This window comes from Salarias fasciatus, chromosome 16, assembly GCF_902148845.1.
Source record: "Salarias fasciatus chromosome 16, fSalaFa1.1, whole genome shotgun sequence".
Taxonomy (NCBI): domain Eukaryota; kingdom Metazoa; phylum Chordata; class Actinopteri; order Blenniiformes; family Blenniidae; genus Salarias; species Salarias fasciatus.
Genome location: NC_043760.1, coordinates 18,146,238 through 18,170,129, shown reverse-complemented (window position 1 = coordinate 18,170,129; position 23,892 = coordinate 18,146,238). Strand labels below are relative to the sequence as shown.

At 40.7% G+C, this 23,892-nt stretch overlaps 1 protein-coding gene across 1 annotated transcript in view; it reads right to left on the bottom strand.

Moving 5' to 3' along the window:
* LOC115402681 (general transcription factor IIF subunit 2-like) overlaps window positions 1-23,144 on the bottom strand; it is a 47,445-nt gene extending 24,301 nt beyond the window's left edge. Inside the window, exons 1-4 of the mRNA XM_030111205.1 lie at window positions 23,079-23,144; window positions 22,821-22,894; window positions 21,254-21,272; window positions 20,117-20,261 (exon numbers count right to left, since the gene is read on the bottom strand). Of these exons, the coding sequence (XP_029967065.1) occupies window positions 20,117-20,261; window positions 21,254-21,272; window positions 22,821-22,894; window positions 23,079-23,144 (304 nt within the window). The remainder of the gene's footprint in view (window positions 1-20,116; window positions 20,262-21,253; window positions 21,273-22,820; window positions 22,895-23,078) is intronic.
* Between the last annotated feature and the right edge of the window lie 748 nt (window positions 23,145-23,892).

Genomic DNA, 23,892 nt, shown 5'->3' with positions numbered 1-23,892 from the left:
CCGCACAGTGTTCACAGCTCAGCTAAGGTGTCACAGCTACACAGCAGTACAACTATGTACACTTTAACGCATCCTAATTCAGAGAGATATTCACAAGTGAAGACAAAAATGACTTTTTCCAAGTCATAACTTACTTTTTTATTATCAAAATAAATATTTATCAGTGAAGCTTCTCATAATGATAAAGTATGATCAATACATATTCTAAAGACACACTGCCTCAAGAATAACTTCAACGTATGAAGGAGCAGGGCAAAATTAATAATAAATCTGAACTGCCACATGCCACAAACCAATAGGCTGATTATTCTGGGTCATGGGAAGAAAGACGAAGGAGTCATGGCGGGGTGTAATGGCTGTTTGAGGATGGAAAAAGCCGCTCTGGCAATGGGCTGTGAAGTCCATGCCAGAGCACATGAACACCAAGTCTCTCCTGGCTCGTGTTCCAACAATGTGAAGCAAGGATGCGTCAAGATCCATTTATGGAAACTTGTGGGAGTGGAAATGTTTAAATCAAATTCCTTCAAAGCACTGAGAGGCATTCATCTATAGTGACTTCGGAAGGGCGGAGGAAACGTATTGGGGGGGGGAAAGTTGAATTACTGACGTGAAGCCTGTTGCAGCTGCAGAGCCGCCCAGGCGACAATCAGCCGTCGTTAAATGAACAGCATCTCTCATTTTACCTCTGGCTGTGCGTCTCCGCGTGGCGGCTCAAACCATCTGCTCTTGCGTTGCGGGCGATGCCGTCAGTTTGACGCCACCACCACCAACCCCCGCCCCCCCCATGACTCACACGCCCACCACAACCCCTGACATCAAGCAGACCTAATCCACAGCCCACTCCTCATAAAAAAAAAAAAAAAAAGCAGTAATGTCAAGCAGGAACACCTTCAAGAGGAGATGCACTCAGTGAAGGCGGCATATTCATGTGGAGCCCCTCGCGCTGACACTCGTCTGTCAAACGACACACGACTGACGGCTGTTTTTAATTGCAGATCATTCCCATGCATTTTTAATGACTGGTTTACTCCGTCGCTACGGGGTCAAAAGGATACACGCCTCTTCAAAAGTAAGCAGAAGGCTGGAGGAAGGGCAGAGCGTGGCAGAAAGCAGTGAGAGAAACTACTAAAGCTTTTACTATCAAGTCTTTTCACCTGTTGCCAGGCAAACTCCTGCATCATGCGCTCATTTTTTGCCCCCTCCTGGCTCCAACGCTGCCCTCCTTGTCAGGAGGCCTCAGCCTAGTGTTACCGTTCAGCCAGAAAATGACTAACATACCTCAGATCTTTATCGTTCAGACTAAGAAAGGGATTGAGAGGAGGAGGGTGGGGGCACAGGCGGGGATACAAATATTGAAGAATCAGAGGGGAATTCAGGCCCTCTTTCATGTCCTAAAAAAAGCAACAGCTGCAACTACAAAAAAAAAAAAAAAAAAAAAAAAATTCAAAAAGAGTCAGGGAGCACAAGAAAGGAGAAATTTGAGGGAATTGCTGCTATGCTAATATATTCATGGCAAATTGAAGAGGGAAAAAAAAATAACAGATGCATTTTACTCTCAAATAAAATAACATTCACGCCTGCCACCAGGTAGATCCGCTTAGATAAACCCGGAAAAATGGGGATGATATTTTATCTGTTGAGCTTCACTAGTTCTGCTTCAAAAACGTGTATATTGCCTGATTTGAGAAATCCAACTGTGACTCACTCCTTAGAGCAACTTCTGAGACACTGCCGAGTTCTGGACACAGAAAGACCACGCAACCATCTGTATACGATGGCAGCTCTCGTGCTCCAGTCTTTCCAGAAAATTCCTCAGGAAATCGTGCAGTTTACTGCAAGAATTTAATGCAATAACGACTGTTCAGACCAGTGGAGATGAGTCGGTCCACATTCAACGACTTTATCGACATTCCACCCTCCACATGGCAGCAGCAGCAGCTCTGAAATGGATCTGAGGCGCGGCTGCATGTTCCTCTCTGCACAGACACCACTGTCCGTCTCAGAGAAGACCCTGATCATTAACTGCCATTCTGTCGTTGAATTTGAATATATGCATTTGTTCTGAGCCTGATTTTTTTTTCTTTCCCATAAATAAACAACACTGCAATTGCTGCCAAGTCAGTTTATCTTTTTTAACGAGTGGAAATTACTTGAGGCTCGAAGGCAAATCACTGGCTGATCAATGTTTCCTTGTAAATAGAAGCTGCATCATAGTAAAGGATGCTCCTGTATTGAAAATGAATAGTGGAGAGTGAACCAAGAAACGGGGGCAGGCAGAAACACAGACCACAGTAGCAGTAAAGAGGGCAGATCAGAAATAGAAAGATAGGAAGAGGATCTACAGCAGAGCAGAGGCAGGGAGACAGAACAATGTGGAGGAGGAAATCAGAGCCAACCTGCCCTCCACCTTTCTACTGCATGTGTGAAAGTGGCAATCAGCCCACTTTGACACAACATGGCATTAGAGCTACGGCCGGCGAGTGTGTGTTTTATCTCAGGCAGGGAGTACAGGACAATGAAACAACTGCCTGAAAAGGAAAGAGAAAACAAGCGTAAAAGAGAAGATCTTTTTTTTTTCTTTTTTCTGTTTAACTACTCCTTAATGCAGCCGTTCACTTGGCAGACAACATATTCAGGCATGTAGACATGATGAAGATGGCAGATCATGTGACTCCGACTATAGTGTTGGTGCCAGACGGGCTGGTCTGAGTAATTAAACGGCTGTACTACAGGGGTTTCTATGCACAACCATCTCTCGGGTGGACTGAAAATCCCATGGAAGAGTGTAAATGCAGTCCTCTGGGTGAAAACGACTGGTTGATGCCAGATGTCAGAGGAGACTGGTTTGACATGATAGAAAGCCAACCTTAACTCAAATAAGATCTTATTAAGACCAAAGTAGAAGAAGACAATCTCTGACTGTTCAGCATGTGAAACCTGGAAGCTGACGGCCTCCAGCAGCAGAGAGAAAATCACACTAAGTGAATCATTTAAACACCACAGTACGTCCATCCCTTTAAGACCACAGAGTACGGTCTTCTGATGGCTTCTTCCAGCATGTAAGAAAGCTCAGATAATCTCCCACAAGTTTCTTCAACAAGGAAGTGAGTCCACTGAACTCTAAAACCTCTGCGGCAAAGATTAAAGAGAGTTCTGGAAATATTCATTAAAGAATTGCGGCAGTTCAGAAGGCAAACGTAAGTCCAGCCCGGTTCTAACAAGATGTTCCTAATAAAGAGGCCGGAGAGTGTTCTGTTGAGAGACGCCACTGCAGCTGTGTCTTGTTTACTTCTTCCTGACACTGATAATGAGCAGAAACACAATTTTGTTTGCGTTATCGTCGCACTCCCACCTCTGTGCGTTTGCTGTGATAGTTCTGGCGGATTTCACGCAAAACGTGTCAACAGAATGAATCTTGGTTTTATCTGATCAAACATGTTTTGCTCGACATGAAAGGAAAGCCATATGACAAATGTTGCTACACAGATACTGTGGACACATCTGCACACTTGGATCTTTTTCAAGTAACAGCAGATCAAACTCCGACGACAACCACACAACACGCCAGAGAAAATGAGACTCTAGCAATCGTTTAGCGCAGGACGTCAGGAAAACACATGACATAAAATATGCACAATTCATGGCTGCATTCGAACACAGAAATTCACAGCCCGGCACCGATTCCGACAATGCAAAGCAGCAACTCTCCACTGAAATCCACACTAATGGTGGGTGAGCAGCTTTTTAAGGCGAGTTTTGATACCATTGAGTAAAATCCTCCCACGGATGGATGACAAAATCATTTTCTTTCTCAGACATCTCACACAAAAGTAATACGCACTGTGGACCTGTGTGGAGAGAAACCTCTGTCATCTCAAAGGATGCACAACAATGGCTGGCTGTAATTGCGTTTTTTAAAAGGCAGCATCGACTTCTAACAAGGTCACGAACGGGTCCGGCGATAATGTGACACGCAGCCAGAGTGCAGGACCCCCACAAAAGGCAACAGTCAATTTTAATCTGCTTCTAAAAACTCACTGATACACACTGATACAGGTTAGTTGAGGACGTGAAACCCAGAAATGGGCTGCTAGAATAAATTCGAGACCTCATTTGAAATGCAGCAGTGAATAAAAGACAATAATACACCAAACAAGCTGTGTGACTCTTCAATCCTCAAAAACGTCTGAAATAGAAACTGAACAGTCTGTGGAAACACACGTGGATGAATTTACAAGAATGATGCCCCATAATGTCATCGTAGAGCAGAGCTGGTCTTTTCCTGCAGTTGCAGGTAAGTTTTGCCTCATTTAAAGCATCCAGAGCCGCTGACATTCACTTAAACAAGCTGAAACTCTGCAGTCCGCAGACTTCCATTAGCACGACGGATTGTGCAGACGGCACATCGAGGGTCATGAAACCAACAATAGTCCAACATTTTCCATCTGCAACTCTAAAGAAAACCTTAGTAAAAGAGGTTACTTCTCTCACATTCTCTTACAATGAACATCAGAAAAAAGCCCTTTATGGTCTTCCAGCCACCTATTAACAGAGGAGCTCATTGTATCCTGCTGGCGACGCTGCATCACATCTGCGCCCTCCATTATTGCTCCGTGTGTCACGTGTGTTGTGTGGGAGCACAGCAGCGGCAGGGGGGGAAAAAAAACTTTATTTTCAGAACAAAACCGAGAGCGCACAGATGACATTTTTCAAGCTACGCGCTCACGAGTCTTCTCCTTGGGCAATAACAAACAAGCAGCTCCACAAAGAATCGCAGGGCGAGCAGTTATTCAGCCCTGCATATCCATGTGACTACAGGGACAATAAAATGTGGCGTCTACATTCTTAAGGAGGGTGCACAAAAACTGCTTCCTTTTGATCTTGGGGAAACAGTAATTTTTTAATGCATAGAGAGATGGAAGTGTTCCCAGAAAACAACAACAAACCATCTGCTTGTTCTCTTTAAACAGTCATCCATGCTCTCTGGGTGCTGCCTTTACTCTGGTTTTGAAGTGCTTTTAAGCTAAAATTGATATTTTGGCTTTTCTCATCCATCAATGTTTAAAAAGGGTGCTTTTCGCTCAGATTCTAGTTTTTAATAATGACAGATCAGCCTCGACAAAGACATCACCTGCCTAATATCATGGCAGTTTTGACCAAATTTTACATCAACTTCAGGATTGAGGATTAAATGTTGACTTGCTGTCTCACACATCATACCCAATAACAGATTATCATTTTTTTTTACTTCACATGTCAGTGGTCACAGTTTTAATGGCTACTCTGTAATTCACATAATTTAACTTGACAGCAAAGTTCCTCTTGGGTAAATGAAGTATAAGCAGCGTTTCCGAAAGGGGAGAAAAAAACAGCTTTCATGTTTGTCATCAGTGGACAATGCACTCTAGCATGAGGTGACTTTAGCAGGAAGTTTATCACCTATTTACACATCAATGAAGTGGATTAAAAAAAAAAAAATCAGTCCACCCCGGTGTGTGATGTAACGCAGCTCAAGAGCTCCACAGACACTAAAATAACCATGCAGCTTAATTACCACCTCTCCAAAACTTTCAGCAGAACTTATTATTACAACCTGTGTGATAACAGAGTGTTTTCAGGCTCGGTTACATGCACGACTTTCTGCGCTTCTCAAATTATCCAGTTTTCCAAGCAGTTAGGTTGCTTTGGTGGGTTTTCGCCAAATAAATAAACAACTTGAACACTAAAAACTAGTGGTGCAACGGATCACTAAACTCACGGATCGGATTGTTCTGCGGATCAAGAGTTACGGATCGGATCATTTTCGGATCAGCAAAATGCAAAATGCAAAAAAAAAAAAAAAAAAATCTATACTTTGTCTATTAGAAACTTAAATCATTAAATTTAAATATATAAAAGTAGTGCACAAGGCATAATAGCTTCTTTTTAACATAATTATTATTGAAAAACAGCTTAAAGTGCAATTTATACGAATATCTCCTTCATTTAAAATGTAATAATGAACCAAAAATCAATTTAAAGTGCAACAGCAACACAAAAAGGCTAGTTCAAAAGACCATTAATGAAGTAAAACTCAAAGGTAAACGTAAGCAGACATCTTCCTTGAAACAAGGAGAATGAAAGAACCTGACCTGAACACACCGATAGCATAATAGCTTGAGCTGTCGGACTGCGCAGGAACGCCCAATAGAAAAACTGACATGACTTTTGCACCATTACCCAAGCATTTAATATCTTTTTGTGATTCTCTCTTTCTGTATGTGAGATCAACTTTGCAACTATGACCCTTTTTGTTCAAATTTAAAGGGGAAGTTTTTACTCTCACCATTTCTTATGGTGACGCCACATAAATGCAGTTATTTGGCCCTGATAAATAAGCAGAAATTTTTTTGGCAAATGAATAAGAGTAATATGTTTTTCATCTCTGTGCAGGAGTACAGTGCACGAGAGCTTTGGAAATGGATGTGCTGAATAGAAACAATGAGATGTTGCATCCACAACGTGCAGCTCGGATGAATGTGACCGGAATAAACAAGGAGGGGAGCCATCGAGGAGTACAGAGCACAACTGAAAGTATAAAAATAAACACTGCAGATTATGTCAAAATGGCTACAGATTAATTTTAACATTAGCTTCGACTCTGTGTTTTCAGACACTACGGTTTTTTTTCCATGCAATTCGCGCCAGTGCTTTGGGACTGAAAGACAGCAGCGAGAAGTGCAACAGGGGAGAGTCGAGCTTCAACAAACTGACAGTCAGTATGCTCCAGAGGGCTGAGCTCTCTGAAAACTGCAACTCTGAAACCTCCCATTGGATTAATGCAGGAAGAACACAGCCCCAACTCTCCGAGCAAACCACGGAAAGGCTGCTCCTTGACGTCAGGCATGGAAACAGCCCCACCATACCGTAGCTTCCAGAACAGAGACGGAGACGGCGGAAAACTCTAGATGATTGCCAACAATTCACCCGGCGAGCCTATTGAAGGCTTTTGAATGAAGTCAGATGTAGTTGAGCATGGGCTGTTATAGTCGTCTCTCTACAAAAATCACTCTTTTTCAAGAGGTATCCAGTCAAGAGTTGCTCCGCTTCAAACCCTCGGCAATTCATGAACCACACTTTTGGAATGAACCTACAAAGCTCAGCCAGCAGCGCTCCCTTCAAATATAAACACCTACGACAGTCTGCCCAGGATCCAACCACCAGCCTGCATCGTTCCAAAGGTTTGCAGCGTGATGTTACTGCACAACGGGGCGTTCAAATACCAACACAGCAGGACAGCATCAATTTAAGATTGCTGCAATTTTTTATTTTTTTTTTGCCAAATATGTGATCACAGTTACTGCCAACATCTCTGCTGCTCTGCTGCTGTTGATTTTCTCAACAACATCCAAGGATATGTTTTTGTCAAACACCGACACCCAGCCAAAGCAACGTAGGATACAGACTGTACCATCCATCCATGTTCTACGCCTCTTTAGCTTAAAATCACAGCCGACTATGGGTGCAAGGCACAGACAGATCAGGGATCAGTTCTAATATAGACAACGGTATAAATGATTTGGCATAATTAGCTTAAAGAAGATTTTCATTTACTCCTGAAAAAATATTGATATGTAAATTAAACGACACCCCCGCCAGCTCACAACCCATTCAAACTGGAGACGTACAAACATAGATCCATATAAAACATTCCAAGTCTCAGCCTTACTATATGGATTAAGAACAATCACTCAATCCTCTTCATCTAAAAATAACAGATGCTGAAGATAAACAATGTCTGTTTACACACGTTACAAATTTATTGAAGTGAAAATGTAAAACTTTCATTATGCTTTGAGAAGGGCTACCATGGTGGAACTTTTCAGAAATGCAACTTTGCGGAAATGCTTGGGTTCCATCTCCGTGTAGACGGCAGAAATGCTGCTACTACGCATGCGCTCCACGGCTGTAGTAAACACTTCTTCTGCACAAGCGCAAGCAGATGGACAACAACAGCAATGGCGGCCTCCAGAGTGGCAAGAGTCCCAGTTGATATTCTCCCAGGACGACCCCAGCGTCTGTCTATGCACTCGCCACGGTTAGCACGATTAGCTGGGTCAAGGTGCAATTATTATTATATATTTGAAAAAAAATTGGCCCTTTGTGAAGGACAACAAGTCTTGCTGCTTCGGTGTTTGATTATTTTTCTGAGAACATTTCAGCCAAAACAAGTAAGTCACACCTATAATGAGAACTGAGACCTGAAAATCAACTGGAACGTGTGTGAGAGCAGCACTGAAGGAAACACTGAGCACAGCGGGGAATTCAGTCGAACCACAAAGCTGCTAACTAAACCTGGACAAGGGGCACATGCTCATTTACCTTCCAAATGGTTTCCTACCTGTGTGATTAGGTCCGCTGAATCTGAATGCACAGAATCGAAGGAATAGCTGTTACTTTTGTACGAGAAGGTTAAGGATCACAATTCAGGATTGACGCTGAATTAGGCTGCGAGTTCAGAGGAGACCGGGTGAATCACTAATTAGTGGTACGATGAGTCAGATTTATTTGTTTCTCTGTTAGACAGAGAAGGTGAATGGATGGTATCTGAATGTGTGGAGCCCGGGAAGCCGCCTGAAGGAGGAGGTGTGATGATGGGGGGGGGGGCGGTCACTGGGGAGATTTACTCAGACTTTGAGCAGCATGCCGAGCACAACATCTTGCAGAGACACTCAATCCCATCTGGTTGTGGCTTAATGAGATTATTTGTTTTTTAACGGGGCAATAAGGACAAAACACACCTGGTTGTGCAAAGAAAGTCGAGGAGTCCTGCAACTTACAGAATGACTTAGAGTCCAGGATCACCCCAACTGAACCCCGATGTGTTGGTTTAGGTAGACCCACAACTCCACAGGCGATCACTCTTCATTGTTTTTTCTGTAAAAAGCCTCGAGTTCAATTAAATTTAAAATGATCATTCAGAAACGTTTGAAAGTCCTGAACGCCCATAAAAGACTCCATTCTGCTGAACATCAAAGCCTCGTTCGTTTCATTACTTTATTATTTTTATAGCCCTTTTATAGATATAATATGCAGCCTTGGTTTCTTTGTTTGCCACTTTTACCTTAATCTCAACAAAATAAACCTAAAATAAAAAAAGTGACACTTAGTGAATCAATGTCTCATACTGCTCTAGTATAGGGAAAATGGAAAACACAGTAGGACGAAAAGCCTCCTCCAGTAGAAAATGTAGAAATGAGACAACATGAGGCAACTCCGACGGCGGTGAAATCAAAGCGTAGCGAGGTAAAACCTAAAGTCAAGCTGAGCTCATTTCTGATATTCACAGGTGAGCGTGCAGGTTTGTTGTTGGCGTAGTAAGACAGCTTTCTTTGACAAAGTTGAAAAACTGCCTTATATTTGTAAATGACTCCGTGGGGTTGAACCAACAACACCTCCAGCTGATTCTGGGCTGTTTTGGCGTTCTGACTTTCTGCTCGGGACTGCTGTGTTCACCATTATCCAACATGACAGGAGGTTCTTAGCTCACACGGCAAACTACATCTAAGACTGTCAGAAGCACGTATCGAGATATTCCAACCAGATAAGATCGACGTCAACTTCTCATCTCATGTTCGAAGAAGAGTTTGACGCGTTTCTATATGAACGAACCATAGGGTCCAGGATATGACTGTTGTGTTAACAACTTTCATTGTGCTAATTTGAAGCCACATGGCTTTCAAAAGAGGCCCCTTATCATTGACAATGAACCTTTTAAGATGGATTATTGAATTTCTTTCACAAAGAAGGAAAACAAGGCTGTAAACTGATATGGAAAAGGTTTTGTTTTTTTCACATTTCACAGGAATTCCTTCATAAACTGCTGCTTCTACTCGTCTCTCAAACAACCGTCTTACCTGTCCAAACTGTTGACATTGCCATTAGACCGTCTGTATTGGGTCATTTCTTTGTTTACTTGTGCCATTATAATTATTCATAATTATTCACTTTACAATGCATTGTATGGCATGCACTTTATTTTTCCTGAGTGTGTTTGTGGTCCATTTGATGTAGCAGTTTCTGTCTGATGGCGTTTCTGAGTCTGAAAGACCAAATGATGTGATGTTTGTTGAAATCCCATCTCGGTTCCTCAGATAGTTCAGATCCAGAGGGAATTAAAATGTTATGTTTGTTTTTCTCTTCCCTCCTCACCCACTGTGTTGTTACTCTTCCTGGAGTGAGCTGTACTTTTCTTCAAAGTCCAGCTGGGATAAACCACAAGTTTTAAGTGATTCCCTGAGATGTTTGTGTGCTTTTTTTTTTTATTTTTCCCCCAGCCCAAGCACCGGCGGGATAACATCCGCTCCCAGCACCCAGTTTATGTTTCAGTGGGTGGTGAGAGTCAAAGAGCTGATATTGGTCTTTATCTGTGGGTTGCCTGTGCACTATCATACACATAACTCTACCGGTGACATGGAATTGCGTTTCTGCAGGCATTTGGAGCTCTGTTCAGGTTGGCCACAATGGAAGACACTGGAACGCCCACGGTACAGCTGTGCTTCTGCATGTAAAATTAACCATAGGTGGTGTTTAGGGGGATTTCAAACAGTCAGATCACATCTGAGCTGAGGTTTGTTCCATCAACAGGGGTGATGTCTGACAGCCTTCTTAGTGGGAATGCAGACAGAGATGGAAGTGACATTAAAAGGACATCATTTGTACGAGATCTTATCCTGGTCTGCTGTTGTGTTTAGAACTACCCTGCATTGTGATGTTCCTGGCTTTACTCATGGAAGTCACCGTTCATTTCTCTTGGATGGACAGGTTGGAAAACAGGGTCTTAGCATTGGTCAGGGTTGGTCATTTTGGTGGGTTTTTTTATTTACCTAATTCAGTCTGGCCAGTTCAGTTTGGTAAGAGCTGTTCACATTGCACTGCAAGATGTGAAATGTTATCTTTAGCCGCTCTTTGCCCTTAGCATGTCTGGTAAGTTGGCCTTCCTGTCTGAAGTCCAGTCAAGTTTTTTTTTTTTTTTTTTTTTGTCACATACACATATTTGCATAGGTGAAAGTAAGCCGGAACGCACCGGAACGCCGTGCCGGTAAGAAATATACTGATAGATAGATAGATAGATAAAAACTTTATTAATCTCCCAAGGGAGAAATTCCGGTGTCCAGCAGCACACAGATCATCCACATGCAAATAAATAACAACAGTACAATAAATACAAGTGCTCGGATTGTACTTGGTTTGGCTCAGGCACATCTGTTATACAGCCTGATTGCTGAGGGGATGAACGACCTCTTGAAGCGCTCAGTTCTGCAGCGCAGTGACAGGAGCCTGTTACTCCGCTCACTTTTTTGAGCTGCAACTGTGTCGTGCAGTGGATGTTTGGAGTTCCTCAAGATACTCTGCATTAGAGCCCCCATCCTCCTCTCCAAGACTGCTCCAACAGAGTCCACCTTCCTCCCCATCACAGACACACACCTCCTACTGGCCTCTTCTACAGGAACGCCCCGGAACGCCTCTGAAAAGCAACTTTCCCTCATGCATATAAAGCGAGCCCTTTCTTTTTTCAAGCAAATTTTACCGAAATAAGTGTAAAATTGATTAATACATAAAACTCATCTCCAGACTACATCTTCTGTGACGTGTTGAACAAGGTTAATGCGCCTGAGGAGCACTGGAGTACTCGCTTACCGTGACAGGTTGCAGCTTGTAGCGGCACTCACTCGCTGTAGCGTAACGTTAATCCAATGTCCACTGTTGTGTGTTTTTTGCAGACAACAGGGTAGTCGTTTTTGCAAAATAAACAAAACATAAATCCACAAGTAATAAATTGTGAGGGTTCACGCGTCGTAAAATATTCTCCGTCCCTGTCATGCGAGCAGCATCACTCCTTCAGCAAACAAGCACACGTGGAAGTGAGGTAAACTCAATGCGTTCTTTTCATTGGATGGCTGGTTGCCTAGGTGATGTAAGGACACTCCCCCCGTCCCCGTCTCAAGAGACAACCAGGACAGGTCAAAAATGCAAAGAAAAATTTAAAAAATCATTTAACTAAAAACAACATATATATATATATTATATATATTGTTGCGGCGGCAGGCGCCACTGGGGGCCGCCATACTGTTTGGTGCCGCAAGGCATCATGGGAGGGGATTGATCGGGCCGTTTCAAGATGTATTTTGTGTTAAAATGTGTTAAAATGTACTTCGTTTTGTTATAGGTGTGTTAAGTTATTGTTTTTCTATGTGTTGATGCCGTTTTTCCGGTGTTTTTTTTTTGTTAAGTTTCATTTACTTTATGTTGGACCGACAGTGAGAAGGGTCGGTGTGAGAGTGATGTGGCCTCTGTGCCAGCATTACTTGGTGTGAGTGACATGCTCCCAGTGTATATTAGTTGTTACAACAATAAAAGCTTTGAATGAGCTAAAGAGCAGCAGTCCTTATCGATTGCTTCCATCGTGAAGAGGTCACTGCCGCCGTCACAACATGTATTACGTTTAAACATTCTAAACAACATTCAAACAATTAAAAAAGCATTATGCTTTCAAGGATGTCAAAAAAGAGCAGGATTTATCAATATCTGTCTTGTACGATGATCGCAGGCTTTGCGCACAAACTAAAACATTTTTTTGAGTTGCACAGTTCCTGCAAGAATCTCATCTTACTTTCACCCCTGCATATTTGTATGGCCATGAAATGTCCATTACGTTCTCCAAGACTGTATGTAGAGTGTTCAAGTCCCTTCCATCCTTTAATTTGTTGAGACTTAAGTGGAGTCATTTTTTGAACTGTGCGCTACAGAGCTTAATTACTGTACAAAATCAGTCTCGTTACAGATTAATTGATAAACTACAAGGGGCTATATAGACAGCAAAGTCAAAAAGTAACTTCTATTAGGCTGATGACACATTTCGCTACACCATTTCAAAATTCTGCCAATAATAACAGAGGGGAAATATTCCATGTTTTAACGCTTGAAATGTGAACTAGTGCAGTCTTTCATAGACTTTTTGATCTTCCCGAGGCTCCCACACAGACACATATTGCCACTGCTACAAGTATGTAAAAGCAAGACTATTACTGGCTCCTGGAGTTGCTTTCATACTGAACCAGCAACATGTGAAGCAGAGGGTTCGGCCAGTAATGTGAAAACTGTTAAATGCAGATGACTCACACAGTCTGACCTATTTCATAAAGTCATAATGGTTTCAATGCAAATATGGTATAAACGGAGCATTTAATAGTAGCAAATATCCTGATGTTTTGGTTCACAAGTCAACAGCAGTTGAGTAAGTGGAATTTAAATCACTCCAAATTACTTCATGTTTCAAGTACCACCTCCAAGCAATGAACTGGGCAGCAGCTAGCAGACTGAGGGAGAACAATTATTTCTTTGTGCTTCTCAACAAAGTTGATCAAGTTGGGCTCCAAGTTCGGGATGGTTGCTGTTGTTGATGGTTGTTTCACTGTAATTGACAAACAAGAAAGCGTTGCTGTCTAGTACTGAAGTGAGCAACTGACACCATCCAGTCCAACTCACTGGAAAATGTGGATCACGCAGTACAGGATATAACCTTCAAGATCGCTAACATCACTGTGTGTACAAACATTATTAAGTAGTTTAATTCGAAAGAGATACAATTATGCCAGGTAGTATTTGATAAATCTATTCAAAGATCACTCAGAATTTGAAAGAACATTCAGTCTACAAAATTTAGTTGAGATTAATCTACAAATAACCAAATACTGAAAAAAATTAAAACTCTAACATTTTAGAAAACTGTTGAATTAAAAATAGATTCCTTTATCATTTTCATATCTTGCATCTATGAGCTTACTAGATTTACTATTGATTGATCTACATCAAATAATTATCAAGAGACTGTGCATCCTATGCTACAATATACTGACTAAATCTACACAGAGAAGACATTATTGTTTGAATTCCTGTTCTTTTCATACTACTGTGATGCTTGTAGGGTGTCTCGTCTGGCTTTAGATATTGGCTTTAACTTCTGGGAGTGTTTAATATGCATGCAACAGGGTTATTTAGTGAAATATATCAAATATGAAGACATATGCTGTCAGTGCTGTAGGTGAACAGATGAATATCAAATACCAAAAAACTTAATGTTAACAGGAAATTTCATTAAAGTATGTTACAAAAAGAGTCCAAATAAACTGTCTTCTCTCAAAAACAGGATGTTTCATGCTTGAACCAAAACCTTTTTTTTTTCAATCCTAATATTTTAATCATTTTAAAGTAATCAAATTTGTTTTTCAGTTAAGAACTTTGCTGGGAAAACTTGGCAGAAATAAATATAACAACTAAAAAAAAAAAAAAAAAAAATTCAACAAGTATGCAAATCTCATTGTTTCTGAGAGTCGACCTACAACCTGCACAACTTTACAAAACACTACAAGCAGAAACATTCTTTCCTGAGTTCTGTTTAAGATCTCAGCGCAATTGAGGGTTCAGAGAAAAGGTCCACGGAGGAATGTGGAGTCAGACTGTAACAGAGCAGCACACATTACATCTGGCTTTCTGTTCTCCTCTGCACGTCTCTGTGGCAGCTAGGCTTGTTGCTTAGCAACCTCTTAATCAATACCTGGTCCTTTGCCGGAACAAAGAACAACGAGACGGGGAAATAATGAAGGAACATTTAGCTAGCAGCCTTACAGTACAAAAGCCACGTCACACGGCGTCCGTGCACGTATCAATCACAGCCGGTCACCAATAGCAACCTCTCGCTATTGTGGCTCATTGAGAGGTGGAGGAATGCATTATAGAGTGTCTGAAATGTTGGGATTAAAAAGATTAGACACACCGTGGCTGTCTGATTTACGGGTTTTCTGACAGACGCGCAAGCAAGAGCCGCTCCTGACCCATTTAAATACAACGGGCAAACATGCAAACTCCACAGGTCCAACATCTTGTATGCAGTTATTCAAAGATAATTGGTAATTCACAAAGTTTACCGAAATAGTTAAAGAGATGAAAAAAACGTGACACCAAAAATAAATGCAGGGTGTCTGTGAACCTTATGCAATGTAAAACTTATTTTAACCATGTTGTTTTTCTTTTATACAACTGAAATAACTATGAAATGTGTCTAATTGTCCAGATCTCTCACAGTAGACTGCAGTCCGGAGGAGGATTTGGTTTTCCTTTTCATTTCAAACAAGTTGTCCACATTGTTTACGACAAAGCACCTTTTGAGACTTTGTGTTTGTATTATAGTCTAAATAGGAAAAAAAATGGCAAAGTATTAAATTTTTTGGCAGCAATAACCTTTGTATGTTTGTTCCGGGAACATACTAAATAATATTTAATTTTTGCATTTCTTAGCAAAATTTGATGTTTTTATTTTTGTATTAGCCATAAGTTACTTCATCATATTTGAATTTTATATTTTAAAGAGGAGAATGGAAAAGGATGGCAAAATGCTTGCTGGTTTGTGCATATAGTTAAGAGACTGAACAACAAAAAGACCAATTTTTTTGGCCTTAATTTCAAACAAAGGTATCAAAGCACTAAGCTTTTATGACATTATCATTTATGTTTAAGAAATAAAAAAACAAAAAACAAAAATGAGATTGGTACATTTCACATCAGATTACAATCTTTATTTGTACACTGTCCAATTTTTGCTTTTCATCAAATTCATTATCTTAATCAGTTTGATTTTCTTCAAATTTATTTCATATTGTAAGCCTTGTATCGTATCATTTCATTACACCCCTTATATACAGAAAACCTTGAGAGTCTGTTCATTTACCTCTCTAAAAAAAAAAAAAAACCTCATTAGTGCCACTACAATATCATTAAAAATGAAAAAGTGACACTACCTGAGAAGTCCAATAAACCGGAAATGCATTTGCAGGGTGATTTAATCACCACGTTTGCTAATTTTATGGTAGTTTTAACACTACATGTGAGATTTGATTATAAAGAAGGAGGAGAGCGATAATAATCAAGTAAAATATCCTGATGCCTACATATGAATATATAATCAGATACATTTCTCACATACAAGCAAATATTCAAAAAATGTAAACTTGCTTTGTCCGAGGTGTCAGAAATTAGCAAACTGTGAGTGGGTGTGGTGGAAAAAAAAAAAAGAAAAAAAATCTGAGTGAGTGAGTGAGAGTGCAAGTGCAGATCAAACCGGCGCAAGTGTGTGTGTGCAGGTAGAGGTAAGTTATAAAGCCGATGTGTGTGTTTGAGAGAGCGAGACTGTGGGAAAGTGAGTGGGAGACCGGTGTCATGCAGTCCACCGTCCTGTGGGCGAGTGGGGGCGGAGCTGAGCGGCGGTCAGGTAAATAGAGACTACACACCACCGCATCTCAGGAGGACAACGCTCCGTTTCTTGTTTCTAGAGCGCCTTCAAAGTCAAGCCAGCCATCTGAGGCACTAACACCTTTGAAGAAAAAAGAAAGGAAGAGGTCTTCACGCCTCCCGAACACCGAAAATCCAAATTCAAATACAAGATTAGAGCCCTCGTGATCTGCTGCTACCCACTGCTTTCATGCTTCGACTTCCGTCCGAAGGCTTTTTCGCCTTTTCTCATGCTTATTTTCTGCTGAAACTTCACAGTGAAGATTCAGCTATGGGCGGTGATAACAGAATATTCCAGATTGGGGTGGAAAACAAGAGCTGAAAAAGCCATTATCACATGTAGGAGGTAGTAATGCACATATAAAGTGCGGAGGTATCAAGAGTCCATGAGGGCGGTGATAAAACAGAACTTTAAAAAAGAGAAAGCTTTATTTAAAATGTTTTTATACAAGGCTGGTATTTCTGGGTTCAACATCTCAGTACCATCCAGGTGTATGTCTTACTTTAAATGATGGCAGAGGATTCAACAGCTTCTGCTGAAGCCAGAAGAAATATTACAACCTTCAACAACAGTAGCTATTACGACAAATGCAATAAAGATACCCCACAGACTACCTGACTGAAAAAAGAGTGAAGGATGCCACCTGGAAAGCGCCAAAGGATCTATTTAGTTTCCTCCTTCACTCAGTGTCTGATAACAGTCGCAATCACCTCCTTAAACAGTCCAGTTCCATGTGAATGCTCAAATACTGTACCAGAAGTTCAGGTTCTGGGTAAAACCTGACCCAGAGGACCTGCTGAGTCAGATGAGCCGGACCGCAGCCTCCATCACTGCTCCTCTAATACCAAACCTTTTTCATTTCTCACTCCACACGGCACGGAAAGCAAGCTGCAGTCTGCCGACTCTGTCGGATAAGAAATCAGCCTGATCCTAATTGTTATCGACCTGTTTCAAAACTGTTCTGAATCTCTAATTTGATGGTGGATAAGCAGCTTCCTGAATGCTCACTATATCCTGAATTGTGCTCAATTTGATTTTCCGACCTGTTTATCAATGCAATTCACAAACACACTTCCACTTTGGACTTCAAGCAGCACTGCGCAGCTATTTTCATCGATTTGACAAAGACCTCTGATCACACCACTCGAGTAATTAGATTAAGCAGACGTCAGACTTTTATACTGTAAGTTTAATTATAGATGTTGCAAATCAATTTTAATCTCTTACCAAATCCTGACATTTGTGCTCCGATAAAGATTCAAGGGTGCAGTGGTTCTCAAACAGGGGTACTTGAAGGTATTCCAGGGGGCATATGAGATAAAAAATAAAAAAAAAATTCTAAATAGCAACAATTCAAAAAGCCTTCATAAAAGACATTTATTAAATAATGTTCCAATAACATATGATTGTAAGTTGATAAACTGCATTTCATATCAAGTAAGCTCTTCCAGTTCATCACAAAAAAACCTGGAAATTCTCCTCCATTTGACCGGATCCGGCACGTTCCGCATGTTCATGAATCCAGATGGTTTTCCATCATAGTCACAGAGGACACTTTAAGTCGATGATTATTCATATGTGAAGAAATCTTAAATTTGTATTTGAATCACTTATTCGTTTTCAGTTATCTTTTTTTCAAATAGTTCAAAAAACACCACTACAAATGAACAAAATTTTGCACAGTTATAAAATCTAATGAATCCAAGTGATGATGTAGTGCTGTATTTTATTTCTTTATCTCTTTTTTTTCCCAACCAAAAATGCTTTGCCCTGGACAGAGGGTACTTGAATGCAGACACTGTTCACAGGGGAACCTCACTGGAAAAAGGTTGAGAACCACTGCATCAGTGGAGCTTACGTATCGTCATCTCTTCACTTTACTTTAATTTTCCTTCCTACATACTCATGCAAGGTTCCAATAAGAAATTAAAAAGGGTTGCGTAATACTCACTGAATCAAAACGCTTGAAATCTTTTATTATTCTTTTAGACCAATAAGGTTGTGTAAGACCTGGAAAGTGTCGGTTTTTTTGCATGTGAACTGGAAAAAGCACAGAAGACAAGTGCTTTGCTGTGCACTGCACCTCTAAAGGCACAATGATAATGTTGTACAGAACTACATTTCACTTGTATTCAAATGTCCCTCTGTGAGAGAGCTGAGCGATGTTTTCCTGTGGGCTCAGGTGCTTAATGAGACAATTATTCAAACGCATCCTGTTTCTGCCGGGTGTTTTCCGTCGTTTAAATCAGCGTGCTTGTTACTTTGCGACGCGTTTTCTTTTGATCTTGGTAATGATGTTTCTTTCCTCTGAGGCTGCAGTCGAAAGAAAGCCAAGGTGAAGAACATTTCTGCTCACTGAAAGTGTTTCTGAAACCCTACAAAACTACAGTAACGATAAACTTCAAGGAACGTCGAAGAACCCATCCTCTCATCACAGATCATTTCTACAGAATCATATATACTCATTCAACTACTCCACAATAACTTCCAGTACTACTGTGGCTGATCATGAATAAAAAGCCCAATTCCTCCAGGCAGCTTTATTTCTTTCCAATCTGCACAGAAATCACAGATTTTCACATTTTCACTCTGGGTATAGTTTTAGTTTCTGGGAAAAATGTGTGAATAAAGGAATTGGTTCATGTCAGGGGAGCACTGAAAAAAAGGCCTTTTTTGTGATTTTTCTTTTTTTTTTTAAGCCAGAACCTTCCAATTACATACAGCATGACCAGCGTTGGAGAAACAGAGCGAGAGGCAGTCGTTTCATTGTTACTGAGCAGCGGCACCCGGGGAGCAGTTGAATTGCTCTTGACATTTTGCTGATTTGAGCAACCCGCCTCCTACTATTTATTTGCCATCTGACTAAATTAAAGTTTCTGCTGAATTGGGGAAACAGTACCGTCTTCCATTTTGTACTAATGTGACGTAACGTTTCCATCTCCAACCTTTTCAAACGTTTCTATCAGTTTCATTTCATGTCAATGTGACAGATCAATCTAATTCATTTTTATTTGCTTCATTGTATCAACAGTGATTACAGTGATAAAACAGTGGATATCCCATTAAAAGGATCACCTTTAATCTGTTGTCATTTGCAGAAACCCAACGATACAGTCACCGCTATTTTTAAGCCCTGGGTCTGATGCAAATCCCTGCAAATCCCTCTGGCTCACAGAGCAGCATGACACATCGCGCCTGGCACCAGTCGTCCACAAATCAGAAGCCACCGTGAGCATTCTCATGAATTTTACAGTGCAAGCAATCAGTAAATATAAGAAACCTGAAAAACTAAGTGCACTCGAATCAGTAATGTCCCACCCTGAATTAAGTCACAGAGAGTTTGAGTTTTTAAATACATCAGCTGTCAAAAAAAAGTAACTTTGTGATTTCTCATAAGTTATCTTAATCAAGACAATAAATTTACAGGCATCAAAATGTTGTTATGAACGTGTTTTTAGTGGTTTGCACTTTACCTCAAATATTTAAGTGACTGTGAAGGCTTGGAAAGTTGATTTTTAACTGATTTTTTTCTTTATTCAAGGATTTTGTGTCCTGCCTACTTATCATTTGTGTTCTTTTCGTTGCGTGGTTCTTCTTTACAGCCTCACAGGACTATCTGTCTGGGATTTGGACTTTTTGTTCCGCAACAACACCGAGCAGCCACGCTGAATCACGCACGCCGTCAGATCCATTTCGGTTCAAAGCCTCCAGCCAACCTACCAAACATGTGCCTCATGTGACATTATCCAGCGCAGAAAAACAGAAACAAAGACGGAGCTGGAAGCTGACCTGCGTTACTCTGGCTGAAGACGGCCAGTGTCTGCCCACCCACTGCGTGCATAGTGAGGGCGTGATCCACCGGGGCCCGCAGCGATGCATCGCTCTCCTCCACAGCACCCAGGGCCGTCAGCTCCTCGCTCAGGCTGAAACACACCTGTGAAACACAGCTGAGTCACCACGCTGCAGACCAGCCACTCCACTAACTCGCTCTTTGATTAATCAGATGCAGGCCAAGATAAAACGAAGCTTCATTGATTTCGGTGAGGAGAGCAGGTCGGTGCAGTGACGAGCCGCCAACAGGAACAAGAAAAGGGAAAGTTTAAAGAGAATGGAAGTGTTGGCCAGAGAGAGACTACTTTAACATTTTCACAATGAACCAAATTCGTATTTTGAAATGTTCTAAATGTCAAAAGATGCTTGACTGCAAAAGAGAGTAAAGGTTTTCTCTTCAACACAAGATAAAGTCTTTTCCTCTCACAGTGGTCAAATCCAATTTACTAGTAAACCTGGCAAAACAAGTAATATCCACTTCAAATATAGACTGAAAGTTACATTTACTATATCCTAACACATTTAATAGCATGTTTTTCTAAATTTGCCATTTTTACTCAATTCTTTTACACTGAAAAGCTTGAATGATAACGGCTGTTTAAAAGTTAGAAAACTGCCACAGCTGTTACACTCACGAGCTACATAGTTTCTAAATTTATTTTATCCTCAATATATATAATTACACTGAATTGTTAATTCTTTCATAAAATAGATAGTACTTTTAAACAGTATCCCTGTCTTTGTAGTTTAAAAAAAGAAGCAAAAGAGATATAACACATGACTGGAAAATAACGGTCCCCACTGTTCAGGATGTCATTTTTACAACATTATTCATGAAAATTGAACAAAAAGGCCTACAATTGCTTTTTGACAATTTAAAATTTCCGTGATTGGAAAACGTTGGTTGTTATAAACTTTTACCTTTAATCACATGTTGTAATGCGAGAAATCAGCTAATCTGACCAACACTGGAATAAACGATTTAAAGTTCATGACATAAAAAGAGGGCTTAAAGTTTGATTCTATCAGATGAAGTCATTTCCCACCAAGACGTGCTGTATAGTTGTGTTAGGTGATAAGATGAAGGCATCTCACCTCCGTTTTGCCTTGCTTCCTGTCAGGAGAGCGACAAAACGGAAATTATGTTAAACCATTGATTAAATTCACAACTAATGAATCTTCCAGAAGATGAAGACAATCTTCTCACTGCGTAAAGCCAAAACGTCTTTTTCTGCTTTTGAAAATGTCAACCAGAGCAGAGAACAGCAACAGCAAAACCACCAATGTTGAATATTTTAATCATTTATGATTCAAACACTTAAAGCTATAGTGCGTAACTTCGGTCGCCCTCTAGCGGAATTCTGCGTTCTTACAACAATAAAGCCGGCGCTTCCACATGACGTACGCCCAGGTGTCCCCTCCTCCCCACAAACCGTCGGTCACTTTCCTTCTTCACCAGCAATCCTTCTGCCGACCGTCCAGGCTTTTTTTTTTTTTTTTGGTGGTAGGATCCACTTCAGGACTCTTTCTCGGCCGTTTCTTTGGATTCTCCGCCATGTCGCTTCCTCGGTCTGCCTGAGCTCTGCCTGTTGCTATGAGACCCTCCGCGCGTCCTCCCCCTCCCTTCTTGTTGTGACGTAAAATGCGTAATTTCCTGCGCTCCAGCGCGGGAATGTAGCCGGTCGACAAGCAAAGCAAGAATTATATATGATGAAAAATCCCGTGAGATGTTAGAGGAGCCGATCAGCTTAACCTGCATTTTGTCATCTCCACTAGTAGTGGCTTGGCTAAAACGGACATTCATAGACATTTAAAGTTACGCACTGTAGCTTTAAACATGTCAATACTTTGGCCATCAGGTGTTGCTGGAGGATATTTCTGTTCTGTCTCACCTGCAGAGTCAGTGTTGAGTTAAATATCATTATATTATCAAATATCTTGTGGGTGTTAAACTGTCACACATGATTCAGATTTGTCATGTCAGGAGCTCACCTAAAGCTTTGTGTTCTATTTTTCTCTCATTTTCAAAAAGATTCTTTTCGGTGTCTTGAAGCTGACTGAAATTAAATCTGTTCAGGAATAGATCCTGACACTTCAATAGCTTTCTTTGTAGAATGTATATGTCAAATCACATTTTTTTTATAAATATATTTAAGATAAATACACCAATCAGGCACAATAACTGGATTGTTTGCCAAACACTATGGTGATCATATAAAAAAATCATTTTTATCTCAATAATTATTACAGGAGTTTTCAATATTCTAGTATGTCTTTTAATCTAATTTGGCTCAAAAGAAAACACAATTAATCACAATCAGTTGCCTGATAAAGGGTTAACTTCAAACTTACTCAAACAAATATCCAAAACAGTTTCTGATAATTTACAAATACACTGAATAATCATCATTTTATCATTTCTCATGGAGCCACATCCATGTCAAAATCAAAAAAGATCATTCTGGATGCTTTGTTTTACTGTTTTTGTTGACATTTACTTCTTCCTGTCCCTTTTCAGGCATGTTTAATAATTAGATAAATTATGCATATAATATATCTATAAATATGCATAGGTGGAGGTATACTCTAACGTTTATTTATTTAGTGTAAATATATTTTCATAACATAAATGCGTTTGATTAAATAGATGATCAACACATACTTTCCAATGGTGAGCTTTCCAACTTCTCCCTTATCTGAGGCTTTCTTCCACTGCTGGGATAAATACTTGGGGACCTGGAGAGAGAATCAAAGGAAAAACTCATTTATCATGGGAGTAACACACATTAGCCTCTGCTTGATAGGTTTTCTTCTTTTTTTTTCAATTTGTTAAGGTAAACTGTGAACAGGTGATCATGCCAACAGTCCAATGAAAGCTTCTCATCAATTTTTTGACATTCAAGTAAAAACACGCACAAACCTTGACCAGCCACACGCCTTTGTTGAGCTTGACTCCAGCCAGGTTGACCTCGTGTTTGACCGACATTTTTAAGACTTTACGTAAAAAAGACGCAGACTTCACACAAACTGAAACAGTCTTATCGACTCTCCCCAGAATTCTCAGACCAACGAGTTAGCGACTTATTGAGTGATGCGCACGCGCCAGACCCTCCCACCCGCGAATGCCGGGAGCGTGTGTGCGCGAGCTCATACTGTGGTGAATTCAGCACAACACCGATTGGTTGAAAGCGGAGCTCGCGGACTAATGCGATATTCGCACGTATGCGCAGCCCGCTGAGCTAGCCAGGCGCAAGCACGCTGAACGTCTGTACGTAACCGGAAGGCCTTTCAGAATAAACCTGAGGTAGAAATGTTTTTGCCGAGTTTTTCATCAAAGCGAGCGAAAAATGTTAAGATATATCTCAGTGTTAATCTGATGATTAATAATCCAGCATGGCTGTGATGACACCAGTTGCTTGCAGTGACCTTTATCTGGTCTGTGTTTAATTCAAGTTCCTGTAAGCTTCAGGGAATGTTGTTGTTTTAGTGTAAATATCCAGAGCTTCATGTATTTCTGTTTGAAGACTCTCCTTCAGGGATAGAAAAAAAAAATAAAAGGGAATATTGACTCAAACTAGTGACCTGTCGAAGCAGTGCCCTGTTTTTCAAGGCTTTGGCTGGAATATTCTCAGCCTCCAGCACTATTGCTTTGCATGAGGTGGGAATAGGTGGTGGGTGTGTGAAGGAATTCATGAAAAGCAGAGGAGACATGTCACTGGTATGAGCAATTTTTT